We start from the raw sequence: 25,058 nt of genomic DNA, 5'->3' as shown, positions 1-25,058 counted from the left end.
TCCCCCATTCAACAATGCTTACACAGTCACTCCCTTACCATACCCAGATGGCTCTATTGCATCACAACCCACAGAAAAAGCCAATATTCTGGCTTCATAACTTTGCTTTCAATGCATGCATAACTGACAATGGCAGATGCCCCCCCCCCAAAAAAAAACATTCCAGATGCCCAATATACAATGACTCCTATATCCTTTTGCCAGAAAGAGATCATAAAACTACTGTCCAAATTAGACACAAAAGTCTCCTGGCCCTGATGGCATTCCTCCAATTGTCCTGAAGGTTTGTGCACCAGAACTGAATCCTATCCTATGTCACCTGTATGTACTCTCTATTACTCCACTAGTATCTATCCCACAGCCAAGAAATTGGCCTATATTCAATCCATTCCCAAGAAGGGTGACAAATCACTGCCATCTAACTACCACTATATCACTCAACTCAGTCCTGTCTAAAGTAATGGAAAAAACCATCAATTCCCAACCCCTACACTACCTTGAAGGCACCCAGTTAATAAATGACCACCAGTATGGATTCCATCGCTGCCAATTAACAGGAGATCTACTCACATATATCACCCATCTCTGGATAAATGCCACGGAGAAGTTTGGTGATTTTCAAGCGGTTGTACTTGATATCCCCAAAGCTTTTGACTGGGTCTGGCACAAAGGCTTACTAAGCAAACTTCCATCATTTAGTCTTTTTCAGGACTTCTGCAGTTAGATTGTCAGCTTTGTTCTCTCACCAACTCTCTTCCTTCTATATATATCAATGACCTACTTCAGTTGACCTCCAACACAATACACAGTTTTGCAAATGATAGCACATTACACTCCTCCCTTTCATTTGATAAACCTTACTCTACACAACTCACCTCAGCCTACAGAACATCAACCACCACTGCCCTAAATTCTGATCTCCAAGCCATCCTCCAATGGAGTTCAGATAACCTCATCAATTTCAATGCCAGTAAAACCCTGTTCTGTCTTATTTCTCACAAAAAAGAACCATTTTCTCCCAGTATTATTTTTGACTACACTCAAATTTCCAGACAAGATGAGATTTCTCTTCTTGGAATTACTTTGACATCAAGCCTCTCCAGGCATAAACACATCACAAGCATTGCATTCTCAGCTTCTAAAAAACTGGGATTTTTCATTCACTCAAGACATTACTTCATCTCTGAACAGCTGTTAACCTTATACAAATCACAAATCAGCAGAGCTATTGAATACTGCTCTCACATTCCAAATGTGAGATCCCCCCCCCAAGAGCTCCCTCACAATGCTTGACTCATTACAGAGGAAAACAATTAGATTGATGAACGACCCATCTCTTACCAACTCAGTCCTCCCACTTCCACACAGACGTTTGGTTTCTGTAATATGTGTATTCTATAAATATTTCCATGGCAAATGTTCATCTGAAATAGCATCAATAATTCCTCCACTTAGTACTGAGCCCATTGGAACACATGCAGCTGTTGCTAAACATCCCTTCACAGTACACCTTGAAACCTATAGAACAAGTTTATTTTCCTCCTTCTTCAGCCCTGCTGCTGCATTGTGGAACATTCTTATCCCTGATGTGCTTCCCAAAGGATACAATACACAGGCTTTCAAGCAGCACTAATGTACTATAGGTTGATGAACCAACCTCTCATATGGGCTCAACATAAAATAAAATATTAAAATAATAATAATAATAAAAGTAACAAAAGAAACCTACATATTTTACATTTTGACTTTAACATATCCTTATTAAAATAAACCTGAATAAATTCTATATACTTTTTGTTGTGCATGTAACAAAAATTATACAGAATTTATTCAAAAACTACAATATATTTCATCCAATGTTACATGGGCATCATCAGAGAGAGAGAAATTACATTCAAAACATGAATCAAAATAAGTCATAAATCATGCGTATATTAGCTCATGTCTCAGTTGCAGCTCAAGTATATGATATTACACAGGCTGAGTGGATATTAAATTCAACATTATTTCCAAGCCGAATGTGTGTTTGAAACTATGAAAGTTTCGTAAGTTAACCTGAGAACTTACGAGAATACAATCCTCAGTATCCCCGACTTGCCTTAGTATGGACTACTTAAAAGACACGGGTCCTGCCAAAGCGTCCATATATTCGCCTTTTATTAGTCCATTCGATAAAGGTTTCACTGGTCTGACAGCTGTTTTGAACTGGTTGTTGGTTCTCTTCAGAGACCATGCAAAAATCTTAAGACAGCAAAACTCTTGTTCAGCACTAAGAAATTCAAAATGTCAGAGAAATGTATTTTTTGTAAGTGAAATCTCAGTCAGTGTGTAAAAATAATTACTAAAGAAAGAGCCAAAAGGCTTAATTTTAGCAATGTAAAATTATAATAAATATAATATAATATTATAATAATTTAAATAATATAATATCAACTCTATCTATGCAATTTTATATGGCCGAAATGAAACCTTTTGGCTTTTTTTTTTTGGAATACTATTTCACTATTAGAGTTCAATGGAACAATTGTAGGAACATGCATACATTTAAATTTAAATAATTTTTATATGAGCCCATCTCAGGGGCTCACATTGGTGAGTACAGGCATGGCAAACCCAAGATACCCAAGCTAGACCTAATCTTACTTGATACAACATACACTTGGTATATCATATCTGAAGACTGGTCTTCTACTCTTCTTTCCCTATACTCTCTCTTACTTCTTACTCCTCCCCCCCCCCCAGTGCTATTAAAACAATTCGAGGGCGAGGGGGGTGAATCTTTCCTATCAAACTTTAGTTTCCACTATCTACTAATAAAAGGCAAGCCTAGTTGTCTTAAGGTGGCAGCCCCACCACTAGGATACCTATCGTCATGCTAGTCACTTGACACAGGGAAACACATATTACTTTCAAGTCTCAACGAAAATCCAAACCGGACAGAAAACATGGGAGACGACCGCAAACTTGGAAAAGGTTAAGAAACTTTGAAAAAAGAAAAACGTAGTGAAATATGCTGCATGGAACATTAGAAGCATAGCACATAAAGAAGAAGAATTAGATAAAATTTTAAATGACCAAAATATAGAAATTGCAGTTCTTACAGAAACGAAAAAGAAACTTAAAGGAACAAAAGAAACAGCTAACTACAATATCATATAATAATGGAGTGGACAAACAAATACATGCAAAAGCTGGTGTAATGATTTCGATCCATAAATCAATTAAATCAAAAATAACTTATTATACATACTGGAATGAAAGAATATTAGAAGTGCGATTAAAATTAAATAAAGAAAATTTAACAGTTGTTGGAGTATATGCCCCTGAAGAAGGAAAAGAAGAAGAAAATGATTACTTTTACAAAGAGTTACAAGGAATATATGAAAAATTAAATAAAACAGACCATATAATTATAGCCGGAGATCTTAAGGCCAGAATAGGAATGAAAAAAATTAACAATAATATACAAAAATTTGGAGAACCAACAGTAAACAAAAATGGAAAGCAACTCATTGATTATACAATATATAATAATTTAAAAATAATGAATACATTTTACAAACATAAAAATAGACATAAATATACATGGTGTGCAAGAGGACAAAAATCAATAATAGACTACTTTATAACAAATGAAAAAGCAGCAAACCTCTTCCTAGATGTTAAAGTTAAAAGAGGGCTAGAAATTGACACGATCACTATTTAGTACAGGAAAAACTAAGATTTCCACCAAACTGGCTACAAAAAAATACAAAAAAAAAAGAAACAAAATCTAATTACAAAGTAAGATTACTAAATGATATAAGTATAAGAAATTTATACCAACAGAGGATTAATAACTACTTGGAAAAAATACAAGAAAATGAAGACATTGAGAAAGAATGCATTAATATAAAAGAAATTATTGCATCAGCAGCATATGAAAGTCTAGGAACACACAAAAAATATCATAAAAATAAAAAATTACATATATGGGACAATGAAATAAAAACAATAATTGAAAAAGATGGTTAAGTAGCAAAAAACAAGAAGATGAAACTGAATATAAAAAAAGACGAGCAACAGCCAAAAGAGAAAGCAGAAAGAGACACAGAGAAAGCTGAGAAAAATTTGCATCGCATCTAGAAAATGACATATACAAAATAAGACCCAGTGCATACAAAACACTAAAATACATGAATGCAGATATAAAAGAAACTGCAAATATAAATTGTGAAATAGATGTAAAAGAATTCTTGGATTACTTTACAGATCTTTGGACAGATAATACTGGCCATCAAAAATAATTACACCAGAAACTTAAAAAATACCTTAAATAATATGATAACAATGAAAGAATTAACAATGAAAGGACAACCTAAATAAAATAAAAAATGGCAAACCAGCAGGAGAAGATGGGATAAACTCCGATCTGTATAAATTTGCTGGAAAAAAAATTCATCAAAGATTACTAAAATTTTTAAATAAAATATATACAAATGGACAAATACCAATAGAATGGAATACAAGCATAGTATTACCTATATTTAAAAAAGGGGATAAAACAAAACCTGCTAACTACAGAGGTATTAGTTTATTAAATGCATGTTACAAAATATACAGCAGAATACTTAATGAAAAACTAAAAATATACAGTGAAAAAATATTATTAGAATGTCAAAATGGATTTAGAAAAGGACGATCTACAATGGATGCAGCTTTCTGTTTAAAACTACTTATAGAAAAAAGAAGAGAAATTTATTTGGAAACTCATCTTTTGTTTATAGATTACAAAAAAGCATTTGACAAAGTAAAAAGATATATACTGTTTGATATATTACAAAGAATAAATATACCTAATATTTTACTACATGCAATATTGAATATATATAAAGATAATGAAATAAAAATAAATGAAAAGTTGTCTGAAAAACAATCTATAAACCAAGGAGTAAGACAGGGATGCCCTTTGTCTCCAACACTTTTCAATATTTACATTAAGGAAATATTAATACAGTGGAACACCTTAAACCAGTGGTTCTCAAGCTTTTTGAAGTCGGGGTGCATTTAAAATCCTACAAATAATTGTACGCACACTATATACAAATTTCTGAGAAATGTGTTATAATAATTAAGTCAAATATTAAAGAAAAAAAAATAATGCAATAAAAAAAAAAATTAAACATACCTTAAGTTTATTTATTCTTGTGTTTATGAGAAACATGAGCCTGATGTGTCCTAGTGATTGCTTCAATGTTTGGGCATATATTTGAAAGGCAAACTCTCATTTCCTCGTCAATAAATTGAAGAATTCCTCTCTTTTTACACTTAATTCTGGTGAGGGTAGAAAATCCTAATTCACATAAATACGATGTTGAAAATTGTAGTAAAATGTTCAAAGCTTTTTTAGATATTGACACATATTCTTCTTTTATAGAAACCCAAAAGGCTTCAAGAGACAATTCCTTATGTTTAATCATCAATCCACGATCAGTGGATATAGCTGCCAGTTCTTCTTCTTCTGTTAATGTTAAACCAAAATCACTTGAAGTTTCCATAAATGGATTTCTAATCCAATCGTATTGTTCAGTGTTAAGTGATGGAAAATAAGAACTCAATTTTTTTCTAAACTTGTTAAATGTTCAACTATTATTGGAAGTGTTTCATTTATGCAAGTGTTACTCACCAATGGAAACATTTCCAAATTACCTTCAACAGCTTTTCTTTTCCAAATCTGTAGTTTTCTCTGAAACGTTTTCATTTTGTCAGTGGATGTGAGAAGATTATCTTCTTTCCCTTGCATGCTAGTATTCAAAATATTGAGCTGCTGAAATGTATAGGCCAAATACTGTAACCTGGCAATCCAAAATTCGCACCGAAGGAGGTTACAAAAATGTAATTGTTTCGTCTCTTCAAAAAACGCAAGTTCTTGTCATAGCTCGTGTACAGGTAAGTACTTCCCCCCTTGACAATCACCTCACCTCAGTGTGTAAAAGCAGCCGTCTGTGTTGTGAATCCATATCGATACAAAGCTTTTCGAATAAACGCAATTTGCCAGGTCTTGTTTTAATAAAGTTTACCATCTGAACAACTTGATCTAAAACTTCTCTTAATTTTTCTCCCAATGTTTTTGCCATCAAGGCCTCCCTATGAAGAAAGCAGTGAGTTACAATAACATTCTCATTTTGTTTTTTTACAAAAGAGTTAAGGCCCTTCCATGACTTCCATGTTAACTGCCATTTATCAAGATAGCTATTCAAAATGTTAAAAACGTCCTCACCTTTTGTAGACACTTAATTCTTTGCAAAAAAAAAAAAGAAACTGATTTACTATTTGATCTTCATTAATAAAACGGACCAATGCTAAGAGTTGCGCCTTGTTGGTAATGTCTGTTGACTCATCAACTTGCAATGCAAAATTTGAATACTGAAGTTTATTACTGCATACATTTTTCTCGATATCAAAAGACATTTCTATAATACGCCTGTGAACTGTATCGTTGGACAGAGGAACGTTGCTTATTTTCATTGCTGCTTCATTTCCTTGCATTGTCATGACCATTCTTTTGCATGCAGGCAAAATAAGTGACTCACCTAAAGTATGATCTTGCATATTTTTTGCTATCAGTTCTGAGACTTGATAAGAAGCGATTTGAGCTTTATCAGAAACAGTCATTATACTTTTAAAAGAATTTGCTGCTTTTGTTTGCTGTTCAGACAATCTCTTGAAAAAACTTACAGATTTATCTTGTAAATTAGAGTGTATAGTTTTAAAATGTTTACTCAATTTACTAGGAAGCAATGATTCATTTGCCATTTTACATCCACATACTAAACATAGCAGCAAAGGATGATCTTCACTTCCAGTCCAAGTGAAACCAAAGCTTAAATAACTTTCATTATATTTGTGAGTAGGCCGCGATTTTGCTTTCTTACTTGCACTTAACTTTTGCTCACTTCCAAAATCTAATTCTTCAATATCATGCTTCTTTTTGAGAAATCTATCCATTTTATTTGGGTGTATTTATCTGAAAATAAGTAATATGCACATAACATCCACTTCCAACACTTTTAAAATAAGTAATATACACAACAAGAATAAACCATATTCTTGTTCTCTTTGCAAGAAAAACCGCTGTTAATTAACATAATAATGAGGTGTTGATAAAAAGAGCGGTATATCCGTAATGAAAAGGTATAATAGAGTAACTATATTTATTTTTATATCTGGACACATATTTCTCTGGAATACCACAGGGCACATCCTTTGAGAACCACTGCCTTAAACAATCAAGGTATAGAAATTTCCCGGAATATCAAAATAAATACGCTATTATTTGCAGATGATCAGGTAATAATATCAGATAAGGAAGACAATTTACAAAGAGTAATATATAATTTAAACAGTATAGTAGAACAATTTGGAATGAAAATTTCCATAGATAAACAATGGCATTTTGTGGACAAACTCCAGTTAGAAGCAAAATAGTTATTAATAATAAAATAATAGAACAGATAAATACTTTCAGTTATCTTGGATGTAGAATATCATATGAAGGAGAAAAGGACATAAAATTAAAAACTTCAAAATTTTTACAGATTATAGGCCTGATAAATACAATATTCAATTCAAATATAGTACAAAAAGAAACACGCTTGAAAATATACAATCTTTAGCAGTGCCCACATTATTATATGGCAGTGAAATTTGGGCAATAAATAAACAAGATAAACAAAGAATAAAAACAAGTGAAATGAGATTTATCAGAAGAACTGCAAAATACACATTATTAGATCAAAAAAGAAACGAAGACATTTTAAAAGAACTAAAAACAAAATCAATAGAAGAAAAACTAAACAATTATAAACAAAAATGGATTGAACATGTAAACTGAATGGCCAACACCCGACATCCTAAACAAATATTAAAATATAAGCCAACTGGAAAGAGAAGGCAGAGTAGACCTCAAAAAAGGATATTGGATGGATAATGAGACAGGAACAGACCAATATGGTCTATACCCGTATTTAGTGTTATGATGATAATTTTTATATATATATACACACACACACACACACAGGGGGTCCTCAACATCATTGTTTTGACTTTACGGCGGTAATCCCATAAATAATTTAAAAAATAAATTTCGACTTGAAGCAGTGCGGCAGAAGAATACGGCGTTACGTGGCATTTGTTTGGGAGAGGTAGCGTCAATTGGGTCCCAGCATACTCTTTGGGTACTGCATGCTTTGTTTACATCCGCTCTCTCACTTTTGTGTTTGTGTTTTTTTTGTGACTTTTTACCCTTCAATATGGTTCCCAAACATAAGGCAGACTCTTCCGATGGCAGTGCGTCAAAGAAAAGGAAAGCCATTACATTAGAAGTGAAATTAGACATCATTAAAAGTACAAAAAAGGGAGAAACGCCAACGAACATCGGCCGCGCGTTGAACTTAAGTCGTACCACAGTCGGGACTATTATCAAGGATAAAGTTCGCATCCATGAACACGCAACAGGATTGGCGCCCATGAAATCGACTGCAATTACAAAAAAACGTAGTAGGCTCATGATTGAGATGGAAAGGCTTCTTGTTCTTTAGCTGGAAGACCAGCATCAACGCCATATCCCAATTAGCCTCATGTTAACTCAAGAAAAGGTGAAAAGATTGTTTGAGGCATTGAAAAGTGAAAGGAGGGAAACGAGTGCAGGTGAAGAGTTTAATGTTAGTAAAGGTTGGTTTATGCAGTTTAAGGCTCGGGGAAATTTACATAACTTTAAGGTGCAAGGTGAAGCTGCTAGTGGTGATGATAAAGCAGCTGGTGAGTTTCCTGAGGGATTGGCTGAGATAATAAGGGAGGGGGAGGGGGGCTACAGTGCTCCACGAGTGTTTAATGTGGATGAGACAGGCCTATTTTGGAAACATATGCCTAATCGTACCTATATCGCCAACGAGAAGAAGGCAGCACCAGGCCATAAAGCTGGTAAGGAGAGACTGACTTTGCTTCTTGGGGCTAATGCTGCTGGCGACTTAAAACTGAAGCCCTTGTTGGTTTATCAGGCTGAAAATCCAAGGGCACTAAAGGGCATTTGGAAGGGTCAACTGCCTGTCATCTGGAGGTCCAATAAGAAAGCATGGGTGACACTTCAAATCTTCAAGGACTGGTTTACCAACCATTTTGTGCCAGAAGTTCAGAGGTACTGTACAGCCAAGCCCTTTAAGGCATTGTTAGTGCTAGACAATGCCCCTGGTCACCCTACCCATTTGGATGACTTTCACCCTAATGTTAAGGTGGTTTAACCTTCCACCAAACACCACAGCCCTTTTGCAGCCTAGGACCAGGGTGTTATTGCTTCCTTTAAGGCACATATGGCCAGATCCTGCAGGCCGGATCTGGCCCTAATCTATTTCAGCGAAGTTTGTCTGATTCATGGTGGGAGAAAACATGGTGTGTTCTACTAACTCACATTAAGCTGACGTCATATGACTTGCACAAAACACACTATGTTTTCTCCAACCTGTGCAAAATAGATTAAATTCACAAATGTTATGGAAGTTGTAGTAGGCAGTATTAACTTTATTAAGTCACGGGCATTTAATCGCCGCCAATTTAAGAAGGATTTGGTAGACCTATTTTCTGAAGATTATAAAGATGTGTCTTATTAATTTTGAATGAGGTGGTTGAGTAAAGGTAAAATGTTAAAACGATTTTATGATCTGAGACAAGACATTGCAGATTTTATGGACATAAAAGGAAACATAATTTTTTAATTAACCAAGTAAAAGATGATGATGTGAACTGAATCTTAAATTGCAAAAACAAGGACAATTGGTTCATGAACTGCATTGGACATGTCAATGCTTTTTGTAATAAACTAAGATTGTTGGAAAGTCAGATAAGAGCTAAAAATTGTTATCATTTTCCTACTCTAGCAACTCATAAAAATATCCCTTATAATTGTTATGGAGATGAACTGAAGGCACTAATAGAGCAATTTGATACAAGGTTTGCCGACTTCAAAAAGACTCCACATTCGCTATATTTGCTCGTCCGATGAATGCTGATGTAAATAATGTGCCAGAAAACTAACAGATGGAACTTATTGAGCTTCAGGCAGATTTAGTGCTAAAATCACAATTTAACAATATTGCTTTCATGGATTTTATAAATTTTATTTGGTGGAAGAAAAATATACAAATTTACATGCCTTTTCAAGAAAAATTATTTGTCTTTTCGGCAGCACATATATGTGTGAATAGTTTTTTTCAAGGATGAAATACAATAAATCAAAAATACGGACAAGAATAATGGACGAAAACCTCAAAAATTCTATGCGATTATCCTTAAGTAATATTAATGTCAATATTGATAGTCTCGTAGTTGAAATACAAGGCCAATCTTCACATTAAATTGTTATGTCGTTCATTATATTATAAAATTTATGTAGAGCTTTATACCAAAGCATTATATTATAAATAAATGAAATATGTAAAGCATTATATTATAAATAAATGAAATAAATGAAGTAGCAACTTGTTTTAATTCATTTAATATTAATTTATTTTATTTAATAATTTGGTCCCAAAACTAGAAAAGGTTGCGCATGCCTGCTTTAAGGCCTACTGCCTCTGCAGGACATTTGCTATGGCTTTCAGGGCAACTGAAAAAGATAGGAACTTAACCCTAAAAGACTTTTGGAAATTTTCGGAAATACAAAACATTGAGCATGCTTGGGATGAAGTGAAGCAGACAAATTTGAATGTGTGAAAAAAACTATGTCCCCAGTTTGTGAATGATTTCCATGGCTATGAGGAGACAGTTGAGGCTGTCACAGAGAAGGTTCTTGCCCTGGGGAAGCAGATGAATTTGGAAGTGGAGGCCGAAGATATCATAGAGCTTCTGGCATCTCATGGGGAGGAGTTGTCAGCAGAAGACCTCATTCAGTTAGAGAAACAGCTGATTGAGGAGGAGGAAACAGTTCCAACTCCTGAACCCAGGAGATTCACCACCAAGGGCTTGGCAGAAGGTTTTGCCCTCATTGAGGATCTGCTGGCCAAGTTTGAGGCTGAGGATCCCAACATTGCTAGGTACATAAAGGTCTTCCAAGGGGTTATGGATTGCCTGCAGTGTTATAGGGAGATATACGAGGAGAAGAGGATGGAATCATTCCAGACTAGCCTGGAATGTTTTTTCACGAAGGTAGAGAGGCCTGCAGCAGGTGCTGGTACCTCGACTGTCTCTTCAGTTTCTCTTCCAGCCTCTCCATCTTCTTCAGTTGCAGCTGCAGTATCTGCTGCAACCTGTCCTGACTCTCCTGCCTCTTCCTCCTCCTTCCATTAAGTCAGACTCTCCCTCCTTGCAACGTCCCTTCCAGTGTGCAAGCCAACCACAGGATAAGAGGTAAAGAATTGTTTTCATTTTTTTTTTTTTTAATCACCTGTACAGAATGTCCAGTTTTATTTGTCATTTTGGGGATTGTTCTCATTTTTATGTTTGTTTTTTTTATTACAGTTTCATTTTTGTCATTTTTCTGTACTATACAGTAATTATGTTCTCCCTTTCATTTTCCTATGGCCTAGTTCTGTTTCTTGATATATACGTATGACTTTAGGGTGTTTTAGGTTAGGTAAGTAACTTAGGCTATGGTAATTCCAACTTACATCGAAAATCGCCTTACATCGGTCCGTAGGAACGGATCTCCGACACAACTCAAGGACCCCCTGCATTTATTTTTTTTAAATAATAAACTTATGAATAATTAATAGTGATTACTTCCCAAAACTTGGCATACAATCTGATTGGGTCAGGTTTGGACGATTTCCGTAGCATTTTACTTGTTTCAAAGAAAAGTCGATCGAATATGAACTTGCTGGGTGAAGAAGTTTTGTCTGGTTCCAAAGAACTCTGTGCCTAGTGTCAATAGCATGAAAAGCATGGCCAGACTTGTCAGATTCCAAAAATGTAATATAATCTTGATGTTCTTCAATTCTAATCAAGGCAGAATGGACAGTCTGTCTAAAATAGGAAAGATGACATGAGCAGGGTACTTGATAGACACCTTGTAAGGAAAGAAGTGGTAAAGTATCCTTTGTTGATGGTAGGAAGGAAGACAGTTTCTGAGCTGGCTTGAAGGAAGCATATATTTTGAATTTGCAAAGAATGCTTACTATTTCTTCCGAGGATCCTTTTACATAGGTTATTGAAATTTTTTTCACATTGGATTGTAGTGTGGTAAATTTATGGGAGATGAAAAATTGGATTTTGGGGAGGGAAACCACTCATGGTGAGGACTGCATATTCTTGCACTGTTTTGGGTAGGAAACAAGAAACTAAGATAAAGTGGGCTCCTCATTATTGATGAATATTTTATAAAAAGGAACTGATTCGGTGGTTTCAGTGATAATGCTGATATACACTTTTTTGGATGAATGATTTAGAGAGAGAGAGAGAGATCAATTAAATGGATAGATACATTAGTTAAACACAAATGAGTTTTCTATGAAAACCAAACACTCGATTTTGTGCCAAACTCTTTAGATTTTGTAGCATTTGTCCAACAGCAGCAGCATGGTACAAATGGATGATGAGCCTTCTATGCTTGTGTGAATAACAAGTTACTATCCTTGGGTGAAAACATTAATGAACTTGTCAGCAGAGCTGTTACAGATTTGAATTTTTCTAAACATCAATTTAAATAGCTTGGAATTGTTTAGAAACAACAACAAAAAAAATAAAAAAACTTGCTACTGTCATTATTATTATTACATCACATTTCCAGGGAGTACAAAGACTCATCGAGGGAGGCATTTACTCTACAACTCTTCATCTCACTACTCCACCAACCTTCATCATCTAACACCAACGCCACCTACTGCCGACTACCACCACTAATACTTTCACAGACAATCACAAACATCCATGCCCACGACAGGATTCGAACCCGCAGCCTTTTGGCTGGAGAGTGGATGCGCTAACCACTCGACCAACAAGCCGGCAAATGATGTAGTAGATTTTTTTTTTTTTTTAAAAGAAATTAAATGTGAGCTGAAAGTATGGTGATTTATTATTGAACATCTAAAACAAAATTAAAAGGAGTTTTGATGCGTAACAATAATGAGAAGCCTTCTATACCTTGCACATATAAAACAGTATAAAGGAGACTAAAAAAAATATGTCCAGGGTGATGGACCTCATTACCTCATGAGGTACAAGGAATACTATTGGAATATTTCTGATGATTTAAAAGCTTCTTGCTGATCCCAAGAATAAATGGTGCTGTGGTATATTAAACTAGTTTATGTGAAAAATTTTGTTAAAGGACTATGTCAAATATGAAATACAACTTAATTAACCTTATTTCAGATTAAAAATATAACTTACCTATATCAATGTCCTAAACTATGTGGAATAACAGGTCTCATACTTTGGGTCATAATAGGATAAGAAACAAGGGAAGTTGATGGGCCACTCATAGTGATAATGCTTTGTGGTATGCTCTGTGATGGTAGAGCTTGGGCAATAGATACAGAAGCAATAGAGACAGGGGCAAGTCCAGCAGCTGTTAAATCTCCACTGCTTAATGGTAACTGTTGAGATATTTGAGTAATAGCTGGAGTTGGAGTGATTGTATGGGGTATCAAGGCCTGTGTTATAGGGGTACTCTGTTTGCTAAGACGAAGTTGTGCATTCTGATCCAGCAAAAACTCATTCGTTGCAGTGAGATCTGCAACTTGTTTCTTCAATTCCTCTATTTTTCTTCTTAAGATTGCATTCTCTTCCTCAAATCGATAATCACGTAATGGCGTCAGCACATGATCATGATACTGCAGAGGACAGTCATATGCACGTCTTTTCATGGCAGAATCAAAACTATCAAATAGTCCTCGTGACTCAAAACTAAATTTCCGTTTTCCTCGTAGTGAAAATAGTGATTCATCCTCAAAATCTGGATCTATATGTCGAAATTTACAACGTCCACCACGCCTACAGTCTCCTTTTTGATAGTCTTTACAAATAGGAATTTCACCCTTAGATAATTCAGATGAAAGGCCTTTACCTAAAGATATAGCCTCTAATGCATGATCAGGCAACTTGCCAGTGGAGCGATAAAATTCTTCCTCTTGTCTAGTACAATGAAGAAATTTGCAAGTAGAACGTGTACATTCCTTATTTTGATAATCATGGCAAAACACATATTCTCTACTTATTTCTTCTCCATCTTCGGTGATAGGATGTTTATACTTACAACGACTTCCTCTCTTGCAGACATTGCGTAAAAAATCACGACATATAGCATCGTCTGCTTTTATATCACTGCCATTTGCCTTTGAATCTCTTTTATTTTCATCTTCTGACATGCTGTGGGGTTTTAAAATTGAAAGTCAACTTTTAAAAGTAGCTTAGCTGAAGAATATCAAAAGCAGGCATCTGTTTGACCCAAAATAGCTCTGAAAATAAACAGAATTATTTATTTAAATCTCAGATTTAGACATAAATAATTTTCTAAAAATATTGACAGGGAATTAATATTTAAATTGTACATATTTGGTCTGATGTATTATAATAAATAACTTTTATTAAAAGACCAGAAGATAAATGATAAAATATACAAAGAGCCAACAAGTTTCACTAGCCACTGTCTAGTATTTTCAAGGCTGAACTGGTGTGAAAACAAATGCATTGAGTTACATTTCAAACATACACTTTAGTAACTGTTAGGCCGTTACATTTTGTTCCTTCTGTTGGAAGGCGTGCATGTGTTTGAAAGCTTCAGTCAGATTCCGGTACATGACCACGCGTTTTGTAGTTATTTGCATATTGTAATTCTGTCGAACTGAGAGAGATGATGAGATTTTTCCATATGTCTTTAAGAACAATGCCCTGATTTCTATTTCATTATTTATTTATTTATTTACATCATTTCTCAACATCAAATCATGTTATAGATTGGAAAAACAGTTCTATGCCTTACATCGAGAATGACTACAGATACAGAACTTTAAAAGAAGCAGCTGTGGTATTACGCACAGGCAATAATTTAAATAGAAATCAGGGCATTGTTCTTAAAGACATATGGAAAAATCTCATCATCTCTCTCAGTTCGAAAGAATTACATACATTTGTTGCAGTCATTACTTACGTTTGTTTACATATAACATACATTACATATATTGGTTTACAAGTGATACATCTTGGATGAGAAGTAATTTCTCTGCTTTCATCCTCGAAGCTTATATGTAAACTTATCTGAGGATGACACCAGTTGGTTATTATTTATTGGTTTTTTTGCTGTGTTGGAGAGCTACGAAATCTATGATTGAGAAATTCTCGCGCGCACGCACAATAACGTGGAATGTATTGATGAGTCGCTGAACTGGAAGCCTGAACGAATATATTGTGTTTCATTAAGTTTGTGTGGCATTTTGGGTGCGTGTTTCTTGTTCATAGTATGTCCTTAGAGCTCTTTTCAGGCTATTGTAGTTTGTAAGGTTTCTGTATTCAAAAGGTAATTTGTTTATCATGTCTGGGATGTAGAAGTTTCGTGTGGCTTTTCCATAGTGATTATTGTATTTATATGTGATATAATTAATTGTCTGAGGTCTTGTTATGCGATGTGTTTCTGACTGTTCTGTAGTTGGCATCGAAATAATGTTTCAGCAAAGCTGCATAGTGACAAATGTTTTGCTGTCAGTATTTTGTGTTCTGACATTGCAGTGTATATAAAGTTATTGTGTCTTTGTTCCAAAAAGATTAGTTTTATGATTTTGTACTGTAACAAGATTAATCTATTTAGTTTGTAGGGTGCACCGAAAGCATACGTTGTTATAGCGTATCTTAGTATGTTTTGGAATAGTGCTTTGTATATTAGTGTTTTTAGGCATGTGGGGACTATGTCTTTTAACCTGTAGAGTTTGCCAGTTATTGTTCAGAGTTTGTTGTGGAGATGGTTTATGTGGCTATTCCAATTCATATCTGCATCGAAGTAAATTCCAAGGTATCGTATTGTTTCATTCTGAGTGATTATAGTGGTTTCGCTGTTCTGTGTGTTTTTTATGTTGGAGAGTGGATGTTGGATGGTTATATATTTGTTATCAACTGGTTGAGTCAGTGGATTTCTGATTATCATTAATTTTGTCTTATCTGAGTTTAGGTGTATGGAGTTTTTCGTGAGCCAGTCTGTGATCAGATTTATGTCATGTTGCATATTAGCTTGAGCTATGTTTGTGTTATTATAGATGGATATTATCGCTGTATCATCTGGTATTGGAATATCTTATCTTTGAGAGGTAGCTGATTAATATCGTGCATGTAAATGTTGAATAGAGTTGGGGAGAGTACAGCTCCCTGTGGCACTCCACAGGTCACTGGTAGCTCTCTACTTCGGTTTGACCCGATACATGTGATATGCTTTCTATTTTGGAGGTAGTTTGTAAACCATCTGCCTTCCATGCCTCAGCTTTTCTAACAATGTTTGATGTGTGAGTGTATCAAATGTTTTAGTTAGATCAATAAAGACTACCATGGCAATTTTGTTTTTATCTAAGGCAATATTAACCCTTTCTGACCTGAATTTTTTTTTTCATAGTGAAAAAATTTTTTCTTTCTATTTATTTTGTCTTTAGGTCTAAAAAAGCAAGAGTATCAAGTATTTTGATGAAAAACACATTTCAGGATAGGAATTCTGACCGACTGATTCCATATGGAATCATTATGTACTGGTAGCAAATATTCAACTTGTGAGCCTTATACTCTATAATCCAATATATGCATATTATTCTACTAAGTCATAAAAACCGATATTGATAAGATTTATACGTATAATACATACCTGTTATTATATTAAAGAAATGGAACTACGACGTACGATACCGTTTGGAATCATTCACCACGTAATATGGGCTATGAAAGCCAAGACAGTTAGTGATTCCAATTGGAATCACTAGGGCAGAAATGGTTAATTACATTTGTAAAGTCTTCCAAGAGAGATGTTGTTCCCTTATTTTTCTGAAAACCATATTGTGTTTTGGGGATAATATGAAAGGTCTCTGTATATGCTGCGAGTTTCTCCAGTACAATCCGCTCCATAATTTGATTGATAATTGGTAATGTTGCTATGGGTCTGTAATTGCTGATTAAATTTCTTTTTCCATGTTTGTATATGGGTATGATTATGGCAGTCTTTAGCATACTTGGTATCTGTCCTGTTTTAAATATTTTGTTTATTAATTTTAGTAAGATAGGACCTAATCTAGTTGCATGTTGCTTGATATCCTTAGGTCTTATACCATCAATTCCTTGACCTTTGTTTGGTTTGATTTGATGTATTACAGAGAGAAGTTCTGCTTCTCTTATCATTGGGAACCATAATGTCTGTTTTGATTATGGTCCAAGTGGAGGATCACGTTTTGTGATTAGGGGAATATTTTTGTGCAGTTCTTGGATGGAGTCTGTAAAGTATTGGTTAAAGTCATTTGCTAGTTGTTGGAAAGGTTTTGCGTCTTTCATGAAGCTGTGTTTTATGGTTTCGGAGGTGGTGGTGTTGGGAGCACAATCCAGCATCTCGTTGATCAGGTGCCAGGTTTGTTTCATGTTGTTTTGTGCAGAGGTTAATTTGTCTCTGTAGTAGTTTCTTTTTGTTTCTTATTTGTGTTGTAAGACGATTCCTTGTTATCCTATATTCAATTTTTAAAGCTGTGTTATTTGGATATAGCTTTAATTCTTTCCATAGAGCGTTCTTTCTGTGTATTTCTAGGATTAAGTTTTGTGTTATCCAAGGATTTTGGGTTGTTTTTGAGCGAATTTTGACTTTCTTTGCAGCTTTCTTATATAATTCCTCCAGTGTGAGTCTAATGTTGTTGTTGTATATCTGTGAATTTGATGCCATGTGTTCCCAGTTGATTTTCCTTATTTCGTGGTTGACTACTTCTTAGTCTATTATTGTTTTGTGTTGCTTTTCTTCTGTGGGGCATTGCATGGATATTGTCTTAGTGTGCAGGTTTAGACCCGTGAAGTAATGATCATTTTATGACTGATGCAGTATAACTGTTTGGTGGTGGTCGGACATTTATATGATCTAGGCAGGAAGCAGTGATAGTATTTCTGAATATTTCTTCTCTAGTACATGATGTTACTACATGAGACAATCTCATAAAAGCCAGCAGACAACTGGTTTTTTTAGTCTGCTGGCTTTTATGAGATTGTCTCATGTAGCCTTGCTTGTCAAACGAACTATGACTGGTGCAGGTTGTGGCAAGCCTTGTTTTTTGTTCTTCCTGGGAATCTGATTTATGGTCTGAATATCATTATGCTGTAGGGGGATGTCAATTGCATTACCTAACTTTATAACTACATCTCTGAGATTTTCTGTGGATTCACTTTCTGGAAACAGATATTCATCAGTGGCAGAATCACTCATATCATAAATGATGATATTAGGAACTTGACATTATTATCATTCAGAAATGTATTATTATTATAATTCAGCTATGTAGATACAGTTTTAAGTGAAGATGACAAATGAATAAGTGGTCATTAGTCTTAGATTAAAACTGTTATTTTTTTACTTCAGCTCTAAAATCTGTAAGTCAAAATACACTTGACCACTGTCTTGTATGCAGCTAGTTTCGAGTTTTGACTAATTTCTCTTATTCAACATAAATTTATTTTGACTCATCATCATACCTTATTCTGTTGTCTACTTCCATATTTCATTTGTCATCTTCACTTAAAACTGTATCTACATAGCTGAAATAATAATAATAATACATTCCTGAATGATAATAATGTCCAGTTCCTAATATCTGTTCCTTCCCTAATTCTTCTCAAAACTCTCATATATGTGGTCTTTAGTCTTAGATTAAAACTGTTATTTTTTTACTTCAGTTCTAAAATCTGTAAGTCAAAATACATTTGACTTACAGATTTTAGAGTATGCAGCTAGTTTTTGAGTTTTGACTAATTTCTCTCTTATTCAACATAAATTTATTTTGACTCATCATCATACCTTATTCTGTTGTCTACTTCCATATTTCATTTGTCATCTTCACAGCTGAAATATTTTAAGTATTCTATGTTCTCAAATCACAGTGCAGCTGATGTTTTTCATATGCCTGCTTACTGTCAGTCTGTCTTTTCACTGTTAATATTCATGCCAAATTATTAAGGAATCTGCAGATTCTTTGTACTGGAGTTATTTAAGAGTCTAACAGCATCTGAATAAAGATAAGAACTGAGATTAACATGTCCACTTTTAATACCAGGTTTAATGCCACTTTCTCTCATAATATGATCCATAACAGATGATGAATAACAGTGGAGCTGGCCTAAATTCTTGTCTTACACCTCTTACATTAAATAATCTCCCAATACTACCAAATGCTTATTTATAACTTTTGTAATATTGTAGTAGCTGTTTCAACGAATGCAACATAGTCATTTATCATGAATTTTAACACAAAGTGTTAATAAGGCTGAAAGAAAACACTTAGTGATTCTACAAGGCAAGCATGTCTGCAAAGACTGCATGTTTAGGTGTTGATCTGTGTGTTAAAGCTTAAGTGCTGGGAGAAACTCGTGTTAGAAGCTTAATGGAGTGAAAGAGCACTAATTAACCACCAACCGGCCACGACGTCTATAGATGTCGAGATAAATCTGGATACGAAGCTCTAAAACCCATTGAATAACATGGACAAGAAGTGCAATTTGGTGTCACTATTTCATCCACATTGGCCAGTAGGGAGGTTAAAATATTATTTACTTCTCTTAATATTTCATTTCAGTTACTGAGACATTGTCAAGGAGTACAATATGAGACTTATAACACACAGACACAAACTAACTGAAACACGTGGACAAACGACTAGAGTCCTAACCAGGTGGGGCACCCAATGTGAGCACCTGTTGGTGGCCTAGGATGTAAACTAGGATCTCGAAGGATTAGTGTTTCCCATATTTTGGGGCATTTTATGCAACCATATTTATTTAAATTAAGATGTCTGAGAGCAGCTACAGATTCCCAAACTAATCTTTCTATTCAAAATTTACTGCAATGGAGCATGGTAGTCTTTTTCCAACTGATTCCATCAGCTGTATCTAAGCATGGTCTGCAAGGTCCGATTGACCATCAACCAGACCTTGTGGGTCATGACTGCAGATGTATTTTTTGCATTCTTCTGTATGGATGTTGGCTGATCTTCCTGTCTGTCCATAGCAGGCCAACTTGCAGAAACAGGGAACTATATATACTCTAGGCACAGAAAGAGGAGGGAGCTGATCTTCAGTGGAACACATAAGGGAAACAAGCTTTCAGTGGGACTAGAAAGCTGTGCAGAGATTGTATTTCTTTAAGACTTTGGCTATTTTTTCTGACGTGCCTCAGACACAGGAGATGATGATAGCATTACTAAAATCTTTCTGAAGAGAAGGAAATTGGGGGAAAGATTGATTACTTTTTTGATGCTGTAGGAACTGTAGCCATTAAAATAAGAAGGTGTGGTGTATTTGATTAAGTTCTGGTATAAGGGTGGAATAAGCCACAACATTCTCTGTCCTGGAACAAAGGTTATAGGCTCTAAGAATTATAAACACGTTAACACAAGAATATTTTAATGTTTGCCAAATATTTCAGTCTGAAACTAACAGACTATCCTCAGTGGCTTGATAGGAACAGTTTTTACAAGGTGGAATACAAACAATTGATCATTCAAAAGTAGAACGAGCCACGTGATGTTACATTGCTAAGCATTAACCCCCCCTACCGGCCAATGTGGATGAAATAGTGACACCAAATTGCACTTCTTATCCATGTTATTCAATGGGTTTCAGAGCTTCGTATCCAGATTTAGCTCGACGTCTATAGCTGTTGTGGCCGGTTGGGGGGGGGGGGGGGGGGGTAAAGAGAAATAAATTTCATCAGAGTGATGAATAAATTATAGGTATTAATTCACAATTTCATATAACAATCTTAACTTATAAATTCAATTAAAGATAACATTAGATTAATGTAAGAATTAAAGGTCTCAAAAAAAAAAGAAAATTTTTTTTAGCGTGTTATCCGGATTAAACTTTCCCATATTATTGACAAGGATATACAATCATTTCGATTCAAGTTAGGGCATTAAAGTAAGGCCTCAGCACTCTCTTTGAATAGGTGTTCGAATTTATAACGACATCTGTGTAGAAGGCTTGTCTTGGACAGAGAATGTTGTGGCTTGTCTCTATCCCGTGCTGCACCAATCCAGACTTATCGGATTTGTTGTGAAGAATCTATGATTGATGTTCTTGTATTCTTTTTTCTATAGAGAGTCCAGTTTGTCCATAGTATGACAGATTGCAGTTACAAGGAACTTGATATACACCAGGCAGAGACATAGTTGAGCGTTTATATTTAGAAGAGGGGAAATAGGTGAATATTTTGTTAATAGGGATATAACTGGCTGTTAAATCATATTTCTTCAGAAAATTGGTTCTAAAATCCCAGAAATATACGGAATTGGAACTCGACGTATTGATTCTTTGTTGTTTTGGACTGGATTGTAGGAATCGAACAGATGTGTCTAGTTTTTTTGGAGAAGCCATTTATTTCATGTGATGTTTGATAGTTGAAAGTTCTTCCTGTAATTCATGGGAAGTTAAGCAATTAGTTCTAGCTCATCGAATTAAACATTTTGATTCCTGTTTTTTGATAAGGATGATGGGCAAATTGTTTGAGAATGTAACGTCCAGTAAAAGTGGATTTTCTGTAAACTGTTGTTGTCAGAATACCTGAAGGTGAGCAGATGTGGAGGATGTCTAAAAAGGATAACTTGTTATCTTTTCAATCTCCATGGTAAACTTAATATGAGAATGTAAGGAATCTGTGTTGTGAGACCACACTGAAAAGATGTCTTCTATATATCTAACCCAAAAGGATGGTTAAGGGAATATAGATGAAAACAGGAAGTCTTCTAGATGTTCCAAATAAAAGTTGGCTAAAGCAACTGAATTTCCCATGGCCGTTCCTTCCACTTGGTTGTAGAATTTGTTTTGACACAAGAAATATCCAGAGTGCAACATGATATTTCTTGCATCAAAACAAATTCTACAACCATGTGGAAGGAACGGCCATGGGAAGTCCACTTTCACCTGCTTTAGCCAACTTTTATTTGGAACATCTAGAAGACGTCCTGTTTTCATCTGTATTCCATCAACCATCCTTTTGGGTTAGAAATATAGACAAAATGTTTCCAGTGTGGCCTCACAAAAGAGATTCCTTACCTCCCTTTTTAGCCGAAATCAATTCCTTACATTCTCTTATTAAGTTTACCATGGAGATTGAAAAAGATAACAAGTTATCCTTTTTAGACATCTTCCTCATCCGCTCACCTTCAGGTATTCTGACAACAACAGTTTACAGAAAACCCACTTTTACTGGACGTTACATTCTCAAACAATCTGACCACATTGATCAAAAAACAGGAATCAAAATGTTTAATTCGACAAGCTAGAACTTATTGCTTAACTCCCCATGAATTACAGAAAGAACTTTCAACTATCAAGCATCACATGAAAGAAATGGCTTCTCCAAAAAAACTAGACATCTGTTCGATTCCTACAATCCAAAACAACAAAGAATCAATACGTCGAGTTCCAATTCCATATATTTCTGGGATTTCAGAACCAATTTTCTGAAGAAATATGATTTAACAGCCACTTATATTCCTATTAACAAAATATTCACCTATTTCTCCTCTTCTAAAGATAAACGCTCAACTATCTCTCTGCCTGGTGTATATCAATTTCCTTGTAACTGCAATCTGTTGTATTTTGGACAAAACGGATGCTCTATAGAAAAAAGAATACAAGAACATAAATCATACAACATTCTTCACAATAAATCTGATATGTCTTGATTGGCGCAGCACGGGATAGAGACAAGCCACAACATTCTCTGTACAAGACTCGCCTTCTATACAATCTATACAGATGTCGCTATAAATTCGAATGCCTATTCAAAGAGACTGCTGAGGCCTTACTTCAATGCCCTAACTTGAATCAAAATGATTGTATATCCTTGTTTGTCAAAAATATGGGAAAGTTTAATCCGGATAACACACTAAAAAAAAATTTTTTTTTTTAAATTGAGACATTTAATTCTTACATTAGTCTAATGTTATCTTTAATTGAATTTATAAATTAAGATTGTTATATGAAATTGTGAATTAATACCTATAATTTATTCATCACTCTGATGAAATTTACCTCTCTTTAATGCTTAGCAATGTAACGTCATGCGGCTCATTCTACTTTTGAATGATCAATTGTTTGTATTCCACCTTGTAAAAACTGTTCCTATCAAGCCACTGAGGATAGTCTGTCAGTTTCAGACTGAAATATAATTTGGCAAACATTAAAATATTCTTGTGTTAGCGTGTTTATAATTCTTAATTTAATGTCACAAGTGTCTCTCAAGAATAGAGTTATAGGCCCTATTGGTGAGTGTTTTAATGATACTATATTATTGAGAGGGAGGGTGATGAGAAAGTTTGTGAATGTATCTGTCTACATTATTGGGCTTCCATGGTAAACTGGATTCTAGTGAGAAGACTACTGAGGAGAGAGAGAGAGAGAAAGAGTCCAATGTGTCTGTGCCATGAGGAAATATGGAGAACACATCATCCACATATTTTAACCAGACAGAAGGTTTGAGAGGGACTGAATCAAGAGCTTGTTTTTCAAAATATTTCATTAAAAAAAAATTGGCAGCCCCCCCGCCAACAATTTTTTTTGGGGGGGGGAGGCATAGAGGTAGCCTCTATCTTTTTATAAATTTTGTGCCCTCCTGATATTACTGATCTGCATTCCTTTGCTATCCATTCTAGATATTTCTCTTGGAAGCACAAAATTTATAAACAGATAGAGGGTACCTCTATGGGTTCTCCCCCCCTGCCAATTTTTTATATATAAAGTATATATACAGGGTGTTCGGGATAAATTTGACATATTTATAATTAATTATATTTTTCCGTAAGTTACATGTATTAACACACACTTCTCTTCATTTAAAAGTTTGGACCCTTCTTCATTCATATACAAGATGTCAGAAAGGATGGATAGCTGGAACCCACCTGAATCATGGAAGAGAATAACTTGTATCATGATGATTCGTGCCCGCCATCAAAATAAGGATATTACGACTGCTGCCCAATGCTCCCTGAATACAGTAAAAACAATCAGGCATGAACTAGAGACTTGCAATGGTGACTACGAGGATGTAGCAAGAAGAAAGATCCCTAGCAGACGATCTGATTGCGTTCGTACAGCAGAATTCCTCGCAAATCTGCAGGAACAGGTGTTGAAGAACCCTGGCATTGGAATTCGGGCTTTGTTCGTGGAGTTGCTAACTGTAGTCAAGCCCTGGATAACAAGGGTAGCCAATGGTAGGCCGTATGTATGGCAGCAGGATTCGGCCCCTTGCCACACCTCTGGGAAAAGTCAAAAATGGTTGTCTGAAAATTTCTACGACTTCACCAGTCCAAATGTTTGGCCTCCAAACTCCCCAGACCTTAACCCCATGGATTATTTTGTATGGGGCGCAGTTGAAAAAGACACCAATCGCACTACCAGTAATACAAAAGCCCAGTTAATGGATAAAATTAAAACAGTTTTTGCGGCCCTTCCCAGGGAGACTGTAGCATCAGCTTGTTCGAGGTTCCGAAGCAGAATTGAAGCTGTGATCGATGCTAATGGTGGTTATTTTGAGTAAATCTTGTTGATAGTATTGTAATTAACTCTGCCTGTAATGTTTTTTTGTCAATTCATTAAATTTAATAGATACAAAGAAGATTTTCTTTTTCCTTACGAAACTGTCAAATTTATCCCGAACACCCTGTATATATAAATAATACATAAGTGTCCTGTTCCTGCAAGTTCACTTACTATGGACAGACAGTAAGATCAGCCAACATCTGTATGGAAGAACACAAAAAATATATTTGCAGTCATGGCTATGGTCAATCAAGCCTTGCAGACCATGCTTTAGATACCGCATATAGAATTAGTTGGAAAAAAACCACCATACTCCATTGCAGTAAATTTAGAAG

The 25,058-nt window shown here is 35.1% G+C and overlaps 1 protein-coding gene across 5 annotated transcripts in view; it reads right to left on the bottom strand.

Moving 5' to 3' along the window:
* The window catches only part of LOC150100408 (zinc finger CCCH domain-containing protein 10-like), a 135,072-nt gene that overhangs the window by 29,655 nt on the left and 80,359 nt on the right, over window positions 1-25,058 (bottom strand). For 4 of the 5 annotated variants that reach the window (XM_090402499.1, XM_090402500.1, XM_090402501.1 and 1 more), the window contains one exon: window positions 13,360-14,426. In XM_090402499.1, coding sequence (XP_090258625.1) covers window positions 13,365-14,336 — 972 coding nt within the window. In that variant the 5' untranslated portion in view covers window positions 14,337-14,426 and the 3' untranslated portion in view covers window positions 13,360-13,364. Of the gene's footprint in view, window positions 1-13,355; window positions 14,427-25,058 lie in introns of those variants that run through there. The other variant, XM_090402503.1, reaches the window with a different exon arrangement.

Source organism: Typopeltis vanoorti, chromosome 13 (genome assembly GCF_054136105.1).
Source record: "Typopeltis vanoorti isolate ZY-2024b chromosome 13, IOZ_Tvanoo_1.0, whole genome shotgun sequence".
Taxonomy (NCBI): domain Eukaryota; kingdom Metazoa; phylum Arthropoda; class Arachnida; order Uropygi; family Thelyphonidae; genus Typopeltis; species Typopeltis vanoorti.
The sequence above is the reverse complement of the archived record's forward strand: the minus strand, read 5'-3'. Positions and strand labels throughout refer to the sequence as shown.